Source organism: Phaenicophaeus curvirostris, chromosome 5, assembly GCF_032191515.1.
Source record: "Phaenicophaeus curvirostris isolate KB17595 chromosome 5, BPBGC_Pcur_1.0, whole genome shotgun sequence".
In the NCBI taxonomy this organism is placed as follows: Eukaryota; Metazoa; Chordata; class Aves; order Cuculiformes; family Cuculidae; genus Phaenicophaeus; species Phaenicophaeus curvirostris.
In genome coordinates this window covers 34,455,786-34,468,038 of record NC_091396.1, presented here as the reverse complement: position 1 = coordinate 34,468,038, position 12,253 = coordinate 34,455,786, and the positions used below count along the sequence as shown (strand labels likewise).

At 41.2% G+C, this 12,253-nt stretch overlaps 1 protein-coding gene across 5 annotated transcripts in view; it reads left to right on the top strand.

Annotated features, from left to right (window-relative positions):
- Positions 1-2,098: 2,098 nt before the first annotated feature.
- The window catches only part of EIF2AK4 (eukaryotic translation initiation factor 2 alpha kinase 4), a 41,413-nt gene continuing 31,258 nt past the window's right edge, over positions 2,099-12,253 (top strand). For all 5 annotated transcript variants that reach the window (XR_011337530.1, XR_011337531.1, XM_069858204.1 and 2 more), the window contains exons 1-8: positions 2,099-2,264; positions 3,199-3,314; positions 4,482-4,584; positions 7,125-7,298; positions 7,947-8,027; positions 8,519-8,667; positions 10,860-10,975; positions 11,986-12,143. Coding sequence is in view for 3 of the 5 variants with exons in the window: in XM_069858204.1 (XP_069714305.1) it covers positions 2,136-2,264; positions 3,199-3,314; positions 4,482-4,584; positions 7,125-7,298; positions 7,947-8,027; positions 8,519-8,667; positions 10,860-10,975; positions 11,986-12,143 (1,026 nt within the window). In the remaining 2 variants the exon portion in view is untranslated. The remainder of the gene's footprint in view (positions 2,265-3,198; positions 3,315-4,481; positions 4,585-7,124; positions 7,299-7,946; positions 8,028-8,518; positions 8,668-10,859; positions 10,976-11,985; positions 12,144-12,253) is intronic.

The following is a 12,253-nucleotide window of genomic DNA, read 5'->3' as shown; positions in this document are numbered from 1 at the left end:
AGGTTAGTTGTGTTTTTCTACCAGTTTCAGGGTTTTCCCATTCAAAGGAAAATAATTTTTTTGCTTTCTTCAGCCAATAACAAGGAGAAGAAGGCATCCTATAAATCCAGCATTTGATCTTTTTTTTTTTTAATTTGGTCGGCAAGGTATAGGGATTTGCCACTACTGGATGTAGATGTTCTATGATTTTGTTTATGGCCCTTAAGTCCTGCACTAATCTATAGCTTTTTCCATCTAGTTTCTTTATAGGCAATATTGGCGTATTATATTCTGATTCACATTCTTTTAATAACCCATACTGCAAAAATTTGTCAATAATGTTTTATCTCCTTGCAGTCTTCTAACCTCAGTGGTTATTGCTGGACCCTCATAGAGGTGGCCCCTGGCTTCAATTTTACCTTTAGATGCTCTGCATTTTTTGGCTTTGCCAGGTATTTTTGAGACCCACACACCTGGATAAACCTGTTCCAAAACCTCTGCTGGGGCTGGCATTTCTTTTTCCTCCTGTCTTAATGACAAACTCAGTACTCTGATTAGTTGGTGGTCTTTAACTTTAGATTTTATTCCTTCTGGTCCAAATATTATTTCTGCCTCTGACTGCTCTGGTAAATCTTCTCCCAATAATTGGCCTAGGGGCACCCAACAAACATGAAATTCATGTGTACCCACTTGTTTTCCCAATTCATATTTAATAGACTGCATAAATAATGCTTTTTTGGTTTGGCTAGGAACTCCTATTACAGTCACAAAATCTTTATCTGCAGGTATCAGTTGCTGGTTTAAAACAGAGGCTCCCATGTCTATCAAAAATTCAACCTCCCTACTCCTGTTTTCTAGCTTTATTTTAACCAGTTGATCCTTTAGGGTAGATTCCTCGGGTCCTTCTCATTCAAGCTCAGCTACAACATCTGGTCCTGAGGGGATCCTCTCCTGATTCTGGACACCTTCCTTTCCAATGTCTGAATCCTGTACAGTACGCACACTGGGATGGGACAGACATTGGGACAGGTCAGATGTTTGGGACAGGACGGACCCCTGGAACAAGATGGGCACAGGGATGGGACAGACTCTGGGAGAGGATGGACGCTGAGGCGGGACAGACAATGGGATGGAATGGATGTTTGGACGGGTTGGATGTTGGGATGGGATGGACACTGGGATGGGACGGACAATGAGATGTTGGGATAGATGTTGGGACAGGACAGACACCTAGGACAGGATAGATGTTGGAATGGGACAGACATTGGGATTGGGCAGACACCGCAATGGGATGGATGTTGGAACGGACATTGGGACAGGATGGACACCGGGATGGGATGGATACTGGGACATTTGGATAGACACTGGGATGGGAGAGACACTGGGATGGGACAGATGCCTGGAATGGGACAGATGTTGGGATGGGACGGACGCTGCAACAGGAGGGACGCTGCTATGGGATGGACATTGGGATGGGATGGACACTGGGATGGGACAGATGTTGGGATGGATGTTGGGACAGAATGGATGTTGGGACAGGACAGACATCTAGGACAGGACAGATGTTGCAATGGGACAGACATTGGGATGAGAGGGATGCTGTGATGGGACGGACGCTGTGACAAGAGGGACACTGCTATGGGATGACATTGGGACGGGATGGACACTGGGATGGGACAGATGTTGGGACATGATGGACACTGGGGCGGGATGGACACCAGGATGGGATGGACCCTGGGATGTTGGGATGGATGTTGGGACGAGATGGATATTGGGACAGGACAGACACCTAGGACACGACGGACGTTGGAATGGGACAGACATTGGGACAGGACAGACGCTGCAACGGGAGGACGCTGGGACGGACATTGGTACGGGATGGATGTTGGGACAAGATGGACACTGGGACGGGACGGGCAGTAGGACACGGCGATAGACATTGGGACTGGACAGATGTTGGGATGGGACGGACGCTGCGACAGGAGGGACGCTGTGAGGCGACAGACAGCGGGCACGGGGCGGACACGGGGACAGCAGCTCGGCTGAGGGGCCCGGGCACTGGGCTGGGCCGGCCGGGAGGCCCCGCCCCGCCGCTCCCGCCGCTCCCCCCGCGGGCGGGGCCGGAGCCGCCGCCATGGCCGCCGCGGGGCGCTGAGATGGCCCGGGCCGGCGGCGCCGCGGAGCCGCCCGAGAGCTACCAGCTGCGGCAGGAGAACGAGCTCCAGGTGCTGGAGTCCATCTACGGGCACGACTTCCAGGATTTGCGGCGAAACCTGCCCTGGAAGGTAGCGAGCGGCGCTCCCGGGCCGGCCCGGGGCGAGGGCTCAGCGCGGGGCTGCTGCGCCTGCAGCTGGCGCCTTAATGGATTTCCCCGTTTGAAGAAAAAATATAAAATTGCTTCTTAATTCGTCCCTGAACCCCCGGTTACGTACTTATTTAATTAACTCGTCTCGTAGGTGCAGGCAGCTCTTTGCGTACTTATTGTGTGCTGTGTTTTACTCAAACGGTGGCTGTTTCCGTGAAAACAAGTCGAGGAGCAGCTGAGAGAGCTGGGGTTGTTCAGCCTGGAGGAGGCTGAGGGGAGGCCTCATTGCTCTCTAGAACTACCTGGAAGGAGGTTGTAGAGAGGAGGGAGCTGGGCTCTTCTCCCAAGTGACAGGGGACAGGACAAGGGGGAATGGCCTCAAGCTCCACCAGGGGAGGTTTAGACTGGACGTTAGGAAAAAATTATTCTCTGGAAGGGTCATTGAGCACTGGAACAGGTGCCCAGGGAGGTGGTTGAGTCCTAGAAATACCCTAGAGGTATTTAAAAGACTGGTAGATGAGGTAGTTAAGGATATGGTTTAGTGGCAGATAGGTATGGTTGGATTCCATGATCTTAGAGGTCTTTTCTAACCTGCTGATTACGTGAACTCAAGACTTAATAGCTGAGGGGGTTCAATTGCGACTAGTTAATGCTCAGGTTTAGTACTCATAACACTTTTCCATTTCTCTTTTATGTCCACAACGTCTAATGGATGATTCTTTTCTAGTTGCTCCTGGGGCACTGTTTTCCCATACCCGGGGTTGCTGTCACTCCTTTTTGTTGTTTCTGTGTGCATCCTGTTGTCTTTGCTCGCTACAAAACATATCATAGCCCCATAATAAGGGTTGTGAGAGTTTCATTAAAACAAAACCAAGAAAACCCTTTTACATTACAAGTTTTGTTTTCTTTTTTAGGTACAACAGCCTCCTGAAATTAATTTAGTTCTTCGTCCTCAGGGATTGACTGGTGATAGTGAAGTATATGCCAAGGTTGATTTGTGGGTCAAGTGTCCACACACTTACCCTGATACGTGAGTAAACAATAACCTTTTTTCTCTGAAATATTTTTCTCTGTTTTCCATAGTAAAGTATAAAATGAAAACCCGTGTAGTTCTATTCATTGTTCTTATTCTTGCTGTCTGTACGTCAGTATTTGTTAAGCCTGTGGCATTTTTATAAGAGACTATAAAATTTGGCAGCTGATTGGTTGTGGTTTCTTGTGCAACATAAAATAATAGCAATTCATTGTCAGTGCAAGACTGCAGCCCCAGTTGGTAGGTTGGAGAAGTGTAAACACAGGTGTACTTGCTAGCATTTTGGTGCCCTTTTTAAACTTTTTCAGTTCGTGACCTACTGAGAGAGGGACTGAGTCTTTTATTTTTAAAGCAGTCTGCTGTCTTGGTTGTATCTGCTGTTCTTGTTTTTTGCTGCATTAGCCTTTTAGAAGTCCTACATACAGAACGTAAAAAGAGTTGCAGATGATCGCTCCCCGCCACTCCCCAGCATTTTGAATTAGCAAGTAATTTTTGGGTTAAGTGTTGCTCAATGCCCCTTCCATTCAGTCCATATACTGCTGGTTCTGCCCAAAGTGTAGCTTTCTTTAGCCCATGCATTTGAGCTGTGGCATGCGCGGTGTACAAGAAAGGTGCTGTTCCTTACCAAGTGATAGCTCAGTTATGCTCTGTAACATGAGACATAACAGCCACTATTTTTTTTTTTTTTAATTTAAGATAGCATAGCAACAGACATTTTGCTTATTTTAAGCATTGTTAAAAAGTTGCTGTTACTTATCTTTTATGTATGTTTCTGTAGGTTTCTGTAACGTGTGGTGATAAATAAATTTTAAATGCTTAAATGTTATGATAGTAATATTTTTAAAGTACTGTTATGTAAATTACTGTTTAAGACCTGAATTACAAGAGTTTACAAGGTTTCTGTGGTAGTTCTTCTGTTAAGTATAGCTGACAGGTAATCTGCTGCCAGAAAATTTGGTGGTAGGGAATATATAACAATATTTCTGCCTTTATTCTATATTGTATATGTAATACTCATGTACAGCTTACTTGAGCATTGACTAATTTCCAAGTGACTATAAACTCCATTCCTTTTCCCTTACCCACTGTATTTATCAACATTCTGTTGCTTTTTGCACTCGTTTTTTCTAATGAGGACTTCTTTGTTTTGTTGCTGTTTCCCAGTGTCCCTGAAATACAATTAAAAAATTCAAAAGGCTTGTCAAATGAGAAAATAAATGAATTAAAATCCAGCCTAGCTGAACTGGCAAAACAACGCTGTGGAGAGGTAAGAGCTTTTTGCTTCCCTGTGAAATGTACCCGTACTCTGGATGTGTTATGTGTAATACAATGGTGTAATATAATAGAATACATCCACATTGGAAGCATAAGTTGCATTGCTCCTAAGGAAGGAGAGACTTGTTTCTAATCAATGACAGTTTGGATTATATTCACTCTTAAAATACAGTGCATATGTAAATAGGGCAAGCTTTATCCCTGTTCAAGGGCAAATTTAAAGGATTGTCTTATCCTCTAAGGTCTTCCACAGTATGAAAAGCAATACTAACTCTAATTGAGAGCTTTCCACACTTTTCACATTAATTTGAATATTGTAAGTGGCTATACCTCTTTAAGCAAGGAGAGATTACGTGGGGAGATTTTCAGTGTTCTCTTATTCATCTGATGCTCAGCTGAAGGACCAGAGGCCTTAGTTATAACACCCACTTAACAGTTGACTTCTCTGGCTGTATCACAGTCGCTCCATACCATTATGCCTTTTTTCCTACTGTGTTTAGGAATAGTGATACTTGACTCCCCACAAATAGAATAAAAAGAGAAAGGTGGAGAAGCTTAAAACTTGTATCTATTGTAAGGGATTTTTTAAGTCCCAGGTGTGTTTGGTATTAACAATACCTATCCATTGTTGCTGAGGACAGAAATTATGGAAAGAATTACTAGCAAACATTCAATCCTTTGTGCAAGCAGGGCTTACAGTATGTTTGTTATCACTATTTGAAAACATTACAGGTAAACATATTTTATTTGCTCAATTTGCCTTCTAAAAAGTGAGAAATACACAGTTGTGGAAGTTATTTTCTACTGCTATTGGATAATATTCTGCTTTCAGTTTCCTAAACCTGTCAACTTTACATGTTTGGCAGGTAGCCTTGCTACTGCAAGCCTTTTTTGCATTTGCATACTATACTTTTATTTTGATTGCCAATTTTTGTGCAGGTACTTTCAAAAGTGCTGTTTAAGCCAGATAGCTGTTTTGTTCATTCTTTTCGATAGGCAGGAATTTCCTCCCCTTTTTCCCAGTATCTTTGGAAATAAGTGATTTAACAGTGTATTCTGTATTTTTTTGTATTTTTTTTTCCCTTTTTGTGATGACCCTGCTATGGACAATTGATAGGAAATACAAGGTTCACATTCTCTAAGTAACCACTGAATGGTGTGCTACATAGTCAGTCAGTTCACAGTTGACTCTAGAAGATTTATTGGCCTGTGGGGCTTCAAGTCCCAGCTGGATTTCTGATCTTATTGAAAGGAACTACAAATGTCTTATTAGGTTTTCCTAATGTTAATTTTCCAGAGCAAGAATTGCACTTGCTGCACTGATATGCAGATACGGCTGTGAATTACATGGATCATACGCATTTTTGATGACACACATAGGGCAGTCCTGATTACCTTCTCTGCAGGGGAAGGGAGATAACTGTTCTCTCTGCCTTGACAGATACTCTTTATTAAAATGTATTCTGCAGTATGTAAAACTTGAAGATAGCTCAGTTGCCTGTCAAACTGAGCAGTAGATTGATTGTGATTTTTTTTAATTGAGATTCCTCCTTTTTTTATACATGTGTGTTCTGGTTTGACATATATATATCGGATACAATGTGTCAGATACATGCATGTTGTGCTATTCTTTCTGTTCTGATGTACATCCCGTCTTCCCTTCTAACTTTCAAGCAGGGGAATCAGTGATTGAGAATCTTCTAAATGTCACTGTGTTAGAGACAGATGGTACAACTTAGTTTGGCTGTTCTGCCTATATGTGCAAATCCTGCTCATGCTGCTGACTGCTGGGATGCATATTTCTGATCTACTATTCTTAAATTTTAGAGATGTGGTCTATTAGCACTATGGATTGCTTGAACTAGTAAAGGGCTGCTACTAGACTCATGAAAGCTTAAGCCCTGACAGGTCAGTAGATCATCAGTACTTACCCAGTTCAAGTAAACAGTAACTGAGAAGTGATTCTGATCTTACAAACCACGTAGCAGAATTCAGCTGAATTTTCAGTGCATTTCTTATTTTAGTAGTTGTAGTTCTGTTAATGCAGAATGCTTTAAGTAGCTCTGCAATTCTGACTGGGGGGCTGGTTTGCAGAGGAGAGATTGGATTTCCTGCTAGCAGTCAAATAAGTTACTATTTCATAGCAGTACATACAGTAATACATGATTATGAAGGATTTATTCTGTTGTAGCTCATATGTCATGAGCACAGATCTTTGAATAGAAAAATATGCCTAAAAGAAGATAAGAAACGTGTTTTTTAAATTTTGGGTTGTTATAAAAAGAAGTTAGCAGCTGACTTTTTCAGTAATTTTTTCCATCTTTGCTACTGTGGTCAGGGATTTTTCATGTTACAGTTTATTAATAAATACTTCTGACAAAAAATACTGAAATATGATAAATTCTCCCTAATAAGTAACAAAATTGGCGGTAATGCTGCTGCTATATTGCTTTTTTGAGTTGGGTATCATTTTATTATGTGATCTACTTGTTCTTTGAACTCTGCACGTCTTACAAATTTGTTTTCTTTCAGGTGATGATATTTGAACTTGCTGACCATGTACAGTCATTTCTCAGTGAGTATAATAAACCACCTTCCAAGTCTTTTCATGAAGAAATGCTAAAAAATCATCAAAAAGAACAAGAAAGACTGGCTCAGGAGGAACTGCGTAGGGCACAAGAAGTTAAGAGAAGAGAGGAACAGGAGGTAAGAGGAAATTAAAGTGTGAATAACCTGTATTCTTAAAATAACAGAAATAATTATGGTTTTTGTAAGTCATTCTGTGTAACAGTGGAGTTTAGTGAATTGTTAATTTGTCAGACCTGTCAGTATGAGTTCATATGTACTATATGAACTGTCTTCTGCTGCAATGGTAGTGTTTTAATGATGTGGTTTTTACCCTGAGAAATATGCCTGAAACACACCTAAAGGTTGATTCCTGATCCAACGAAAATCACTTATAAAGAGGACCTTATACGGAAGTGTAAGCAAATGTATATATTAAGAGCATTCCATCTTAAAGTAGGAAGCATCAGCCAGGCAGACAGGTAATCATACCTTCTTCACTGACAGGGTGACTGGAATATTCACTAGAGCACAGTGAATTTAATCTAAAGAGACCTTGGACCTGCATACTTTCTTCACTAGAAACAAGGGGATTCACTTATGTCTCAGAGCAGTAATGTGGAATATTACACTGTGGAAATGTGTACAGAACAGCTCTTTTTTTGAAAAGACTGTTTTACCTTATTCCTCTGTATTTTCTGTGTATGAAACTTTGTTGGATCCGTCAGTAGATTAGCTGTTGCATTGTAGGTACTGTTGCATCTCTAACAACACTGACATTTGTTTCAGCAACGTGAAATCCTTAATGAAATTCAGAGAAGGGAGGAAGAGAAAAGAGAAGAAAGAAAAAAGAAAGAGATTGCCAAACAGGTATTTTTCTAAGCAGGTGTGCAAAAACCATTGCAATAACTTCTTCCCAATACTGTAGGATATGCTTATAAAAATCTGAGATTTACGTGATTTAATTGTTCTGGACATCTTGTCTCATCCAGTGCTACGTTAAGATTGGTTTTTGATAATATGACATTTATTTCTGGAATAAAATCAGCTGCAGTGGAAAAGAGTTAAATATATTAGCATCTTAAATGTACTGGTATGGGTGTTTTCAAAGAGATATAGAAAAAAGCTAGTATGTTAATGTTTCCGGTTTCATTGTAAAGAATCTTTACATTCCTGCCCATTAACAGTGCTGAAATATACTTTCTAAATCTCAGCGCTTCTTCCACAGCCTCATATTTGCATTTATTATGAAAACCTATTTCTTCTGTGATCTAGTTAACTTCATAGATTAATAGTAAAGTAATCACATATTTTGAGGTTAGGAGAAGTTTCTGTACCTTCGTGTTTTTTCTGATTTATAGGAACGTTTGGAAATAGCTGCTCTGACAGGTCAAGAAAATTCTCAGAGGAGAGGTAATGCAGGATGTAAAGTAGCTACCAGTTTAAATGGGAGTTGTCTGGAACATGGAGTGAACAATAAACATCGACCAAATTCAGCTGGACGTTCAAAGTATGTCAGTTTACATGTGGATTTCTTTTTTTTTTTCTTTCTTTCTTTTTTATGCAAACAGATTTTAAAGTGAAATTTGGAGGCAAGAGAGTAATATGCAGTGTTGCTCAGATGTTTGTTTTGGTCTCTCTCCCTCCGTCCTTTCTCCTCTTCGTTTGGGAGGGTTTAACTAATTCATGTGCTATGGATAACTTGGGAACTTTCCAGTTAAGAGTTTCCTATTTTTGATTCAGATTGTGCGATGACTTGTTATTTGGCTCTTGTTTTAATGGGAATAGTGTTTCTCCTCGTGGAACAAGACAAGTTTTTCAGAAGTTTGTTGCTATGCTTTAATGCAGAATGCATAAAATATTAACTTTCCACACAAATTCTTATGTTGTACCCAAACCTGACAAGTAGGAGTTACTTTGTGGGTCGACTCTTTGGATCAGGAATTGGCTGGATGTTTACATCCAGAGAGTAGTGGTTAACAGCTCAATGTCCTGATGGAGATGGGTGACAAGTGGTGTCTCTCAGGGGTCCATACAGGGACCAATATTGTTCAGTATCATCATCAGTGACGTACAGTGGGATCAAGTGCTCCCGCAGCAGGTTTGCAGATGTCACCAAGAGGAGTGGTGGGGTTGACATGTCTGAGGGATAGGATGATATCCAGAGGGACTTGGACAAGCTCAAGAAGTGGGCTCATGAGTTTCAACAAGGCCATGTGCAAGGTCCTGCACCAGGGTCTAGGTAGCTCCCACTGTTAACACAGGCTGAGGGTTGAAGGCTGAGAGCAGCCCTGTGTAGAAAGAACTTGGGTACTGGTGGATGAAAAGCTGGACATGAGCTGGCAATGCATGCTTTGCAGCTCATAAGGTCAACTGTATCCTGGCTGCACCAAAAGAAGCATGGCCAGCAGGTCGAAGGAGTTAATTCTGCCCCTCTACTCTGCTCTGGTGAGACCCCGGCTGGAGTGCTGTGTCCAGTTCTGGAGCCCCCAGCACTGGAAAGACCTGTTGGAGTGGGTCCAGAGGAGGGTTACAAAAATGATCAAAGGGATGGAGCACACGTTCTATGAGGAAAGGCTGAGAAAGTTGGAGTTCTTCAGCCTGGAGAAGAGAAGGCTCTGGTGACATGTTACTGTGGCCTACCAGTACTTACAGGGGGCTCATAAGAATGACAGGGGCAGAATTTTTAGCAGGGCCTGCTGCAATAGGACAAGGGGTAGTGGTTTTAAACTAAAAGAGGATGGATTCAAACTAGATAAAAAGAAGAAATTTTTCATGATGAGGGTTGTGAAATACTGGGCCACATTGCCTAGGGAGGTGGCAGGTGCCCCATCCCTGGAGACATTCAAGGTCAGGCTAGATGGGGCTCTCAGCAACCTCATAGAGTTGGAGGATGTTCCTGCTCATTGCAGCAGGGGTGGACTAGATAAACTTAAACATCCCTTCCAACTCAGGCAATGATTCTGTATTCTGAAAGATCTTCTACATTGTCCTTTATATCATCGTGTGATCTCTTTATTTGGAGGATACTCTTGCAGTGGTGTTATTTCTATTATTTTGCAATATGTTGTACCAAGAAGCAAGAGGTTGATTTGGGTAATTGGTCCCAATTTCTTTGTGCTCTCACATGCAGCTCCATCCATGCACGTGAGAAGAATCAGCCCAATTGTACATGCTTTGAAAGCTTTTGCAAACCTTCCATTTTCTTGAAGGATGATTTTAGAGTAGTAAAGGAGGCAAATGAGGAGCTCGTTTTAAGTTAGGAAAAATAATCAAGCTAAAGTTGGAATGGACTTCCAAAATAGCATATATTTGCTTTTTGTAGTGTTTTGAAAATGAATGCAAATCAAGCCAAAAATAAGTATTTTTCAGAGCTCTAGTATGTTTACTTCTTTACACAGAGACATAGCTATTCCCTGCCCTACCCCACAACTGCCATCTTAACATGCAGAAGCTTTAAGGTTTGGATTCAACTCCTGGCTTTGAATGTAGACACCCAGTGCAGCATGATGTTGCTGCTAAAAGGCTGGGTATCTAATCAGACATATCCTTGCATTAACTTAGTATCTTTGAAATTAATGGATGTTACTATTGGATGTAAAAAGTCTGTGAAACCTAATCCTCTTGCAGAACTGACACCTTTAGGGACTGCAACAATATTACCTTTCTGATCTGGAGACAAATGTTCTGTTCACATTACAGACGAGAGCGCCAGCTTTCTGTTAATAATAATGAAGAAGCCTCTGGAAATTTTGAAGTTTTAAACTTTAACACAAGTGGTGCTGGACAACTTGTTGTCCATAAAGGAAAATGCCTAGGTAAGCAAAATTACAATTGCAGCTTGAAATACTGGGGTTTGAGTGGAGTTGATTTTTTTTTTTGAGGGGGGGGGACAACTTAACCAATGTTAGCAAGTACAAGCAGCAAGAGTGGGGAAAATGTTGTGGAGTGTGAGATGTTACAGTCAAAAGTGGGAGAGTGTAGTAGGAAAAAATTACTTTGTGCTTAATACTTTAGATTTTCTTACCACTGTTTTAAGTAAAAACAGTTGCTTCTCCAGATACAGTTAAATAACTGAATAGCCATACCAAAACACCCTCCACCTTCTCAACAGTTTTATGTACTCTACATAACTAAAATAATACTGAAAGGTATTTGCTTTTCAATTTAAATAGCTAGCTTGTCAGATACACGCAGCTACCAAACAAGAAGTCATATAGCTTTCGGTAACATGGGAGACCAGTGATAAGCATGAGGTTAGAAATGTACGGCTACTTTCCTTCCTTGATGCCTATAGCAGTGGCATGAAGGTAGCGGTTTTAATGAAGGCATAAATACAGGCAAGGATAAGGATAGGAGACTGTTGAAGCTGAAAGGCCTCCGTGAAGTGCCTGTTGAATGGTCTATCAAATGTTTTCAGTGTTTGCTTTCAACATAGCACTGCCCCAGTAGCATGTTGAAGAGTTTGAAGGTCTCTGGAGCAGAGTTTTATTATACTGCAATTTGAGGATTAACAATTGTGTTACTTTGTGTAGAGTTTGACATTTGATCAGCAGGAAGAATGTTGTTTATCAAAACCTGGAATTCTTTAAAATGTGCAGAAATTTTTTTGCCAGTGTGCGGTTGTGTTCATTTGACTGCTGCTACAGAACATTCAATGTCATCAAACCTGATATTTTCCATACCTACTATATGTTTCCAACCACTGTGTTTCTGAAATTGTAAAACGCGGGCTTACTGGTGTTTATTTAGCATTTAGCTCTTGTCAAGTTTATAGAAACAAAAGAAGCCTTATTCATCACCTCTCATTTTTTTTTTTTGTGTATAGGCAAAGATGAGCAGCTTGGTAAATCAGTCTACAATGCCTTGGAAATTCGCAGTGGAGATTTTGGTTTAATATATGAGTGGGTTCTGCACTGGCAAAAAAAGATGGGAAAGTTCCTTACATCACATGAAATAGAAAAGATTGAGAAGTGTAAGAAGCAGGTAATGCCCATATTTTGTATTTGGCTTAATGGAGGTTAGATGGGGCTCAGTGCTTTTCTTGAGGCTGCTAGTCTGAAAATGCGAACATTTGGAGTGTCTATACCACAATA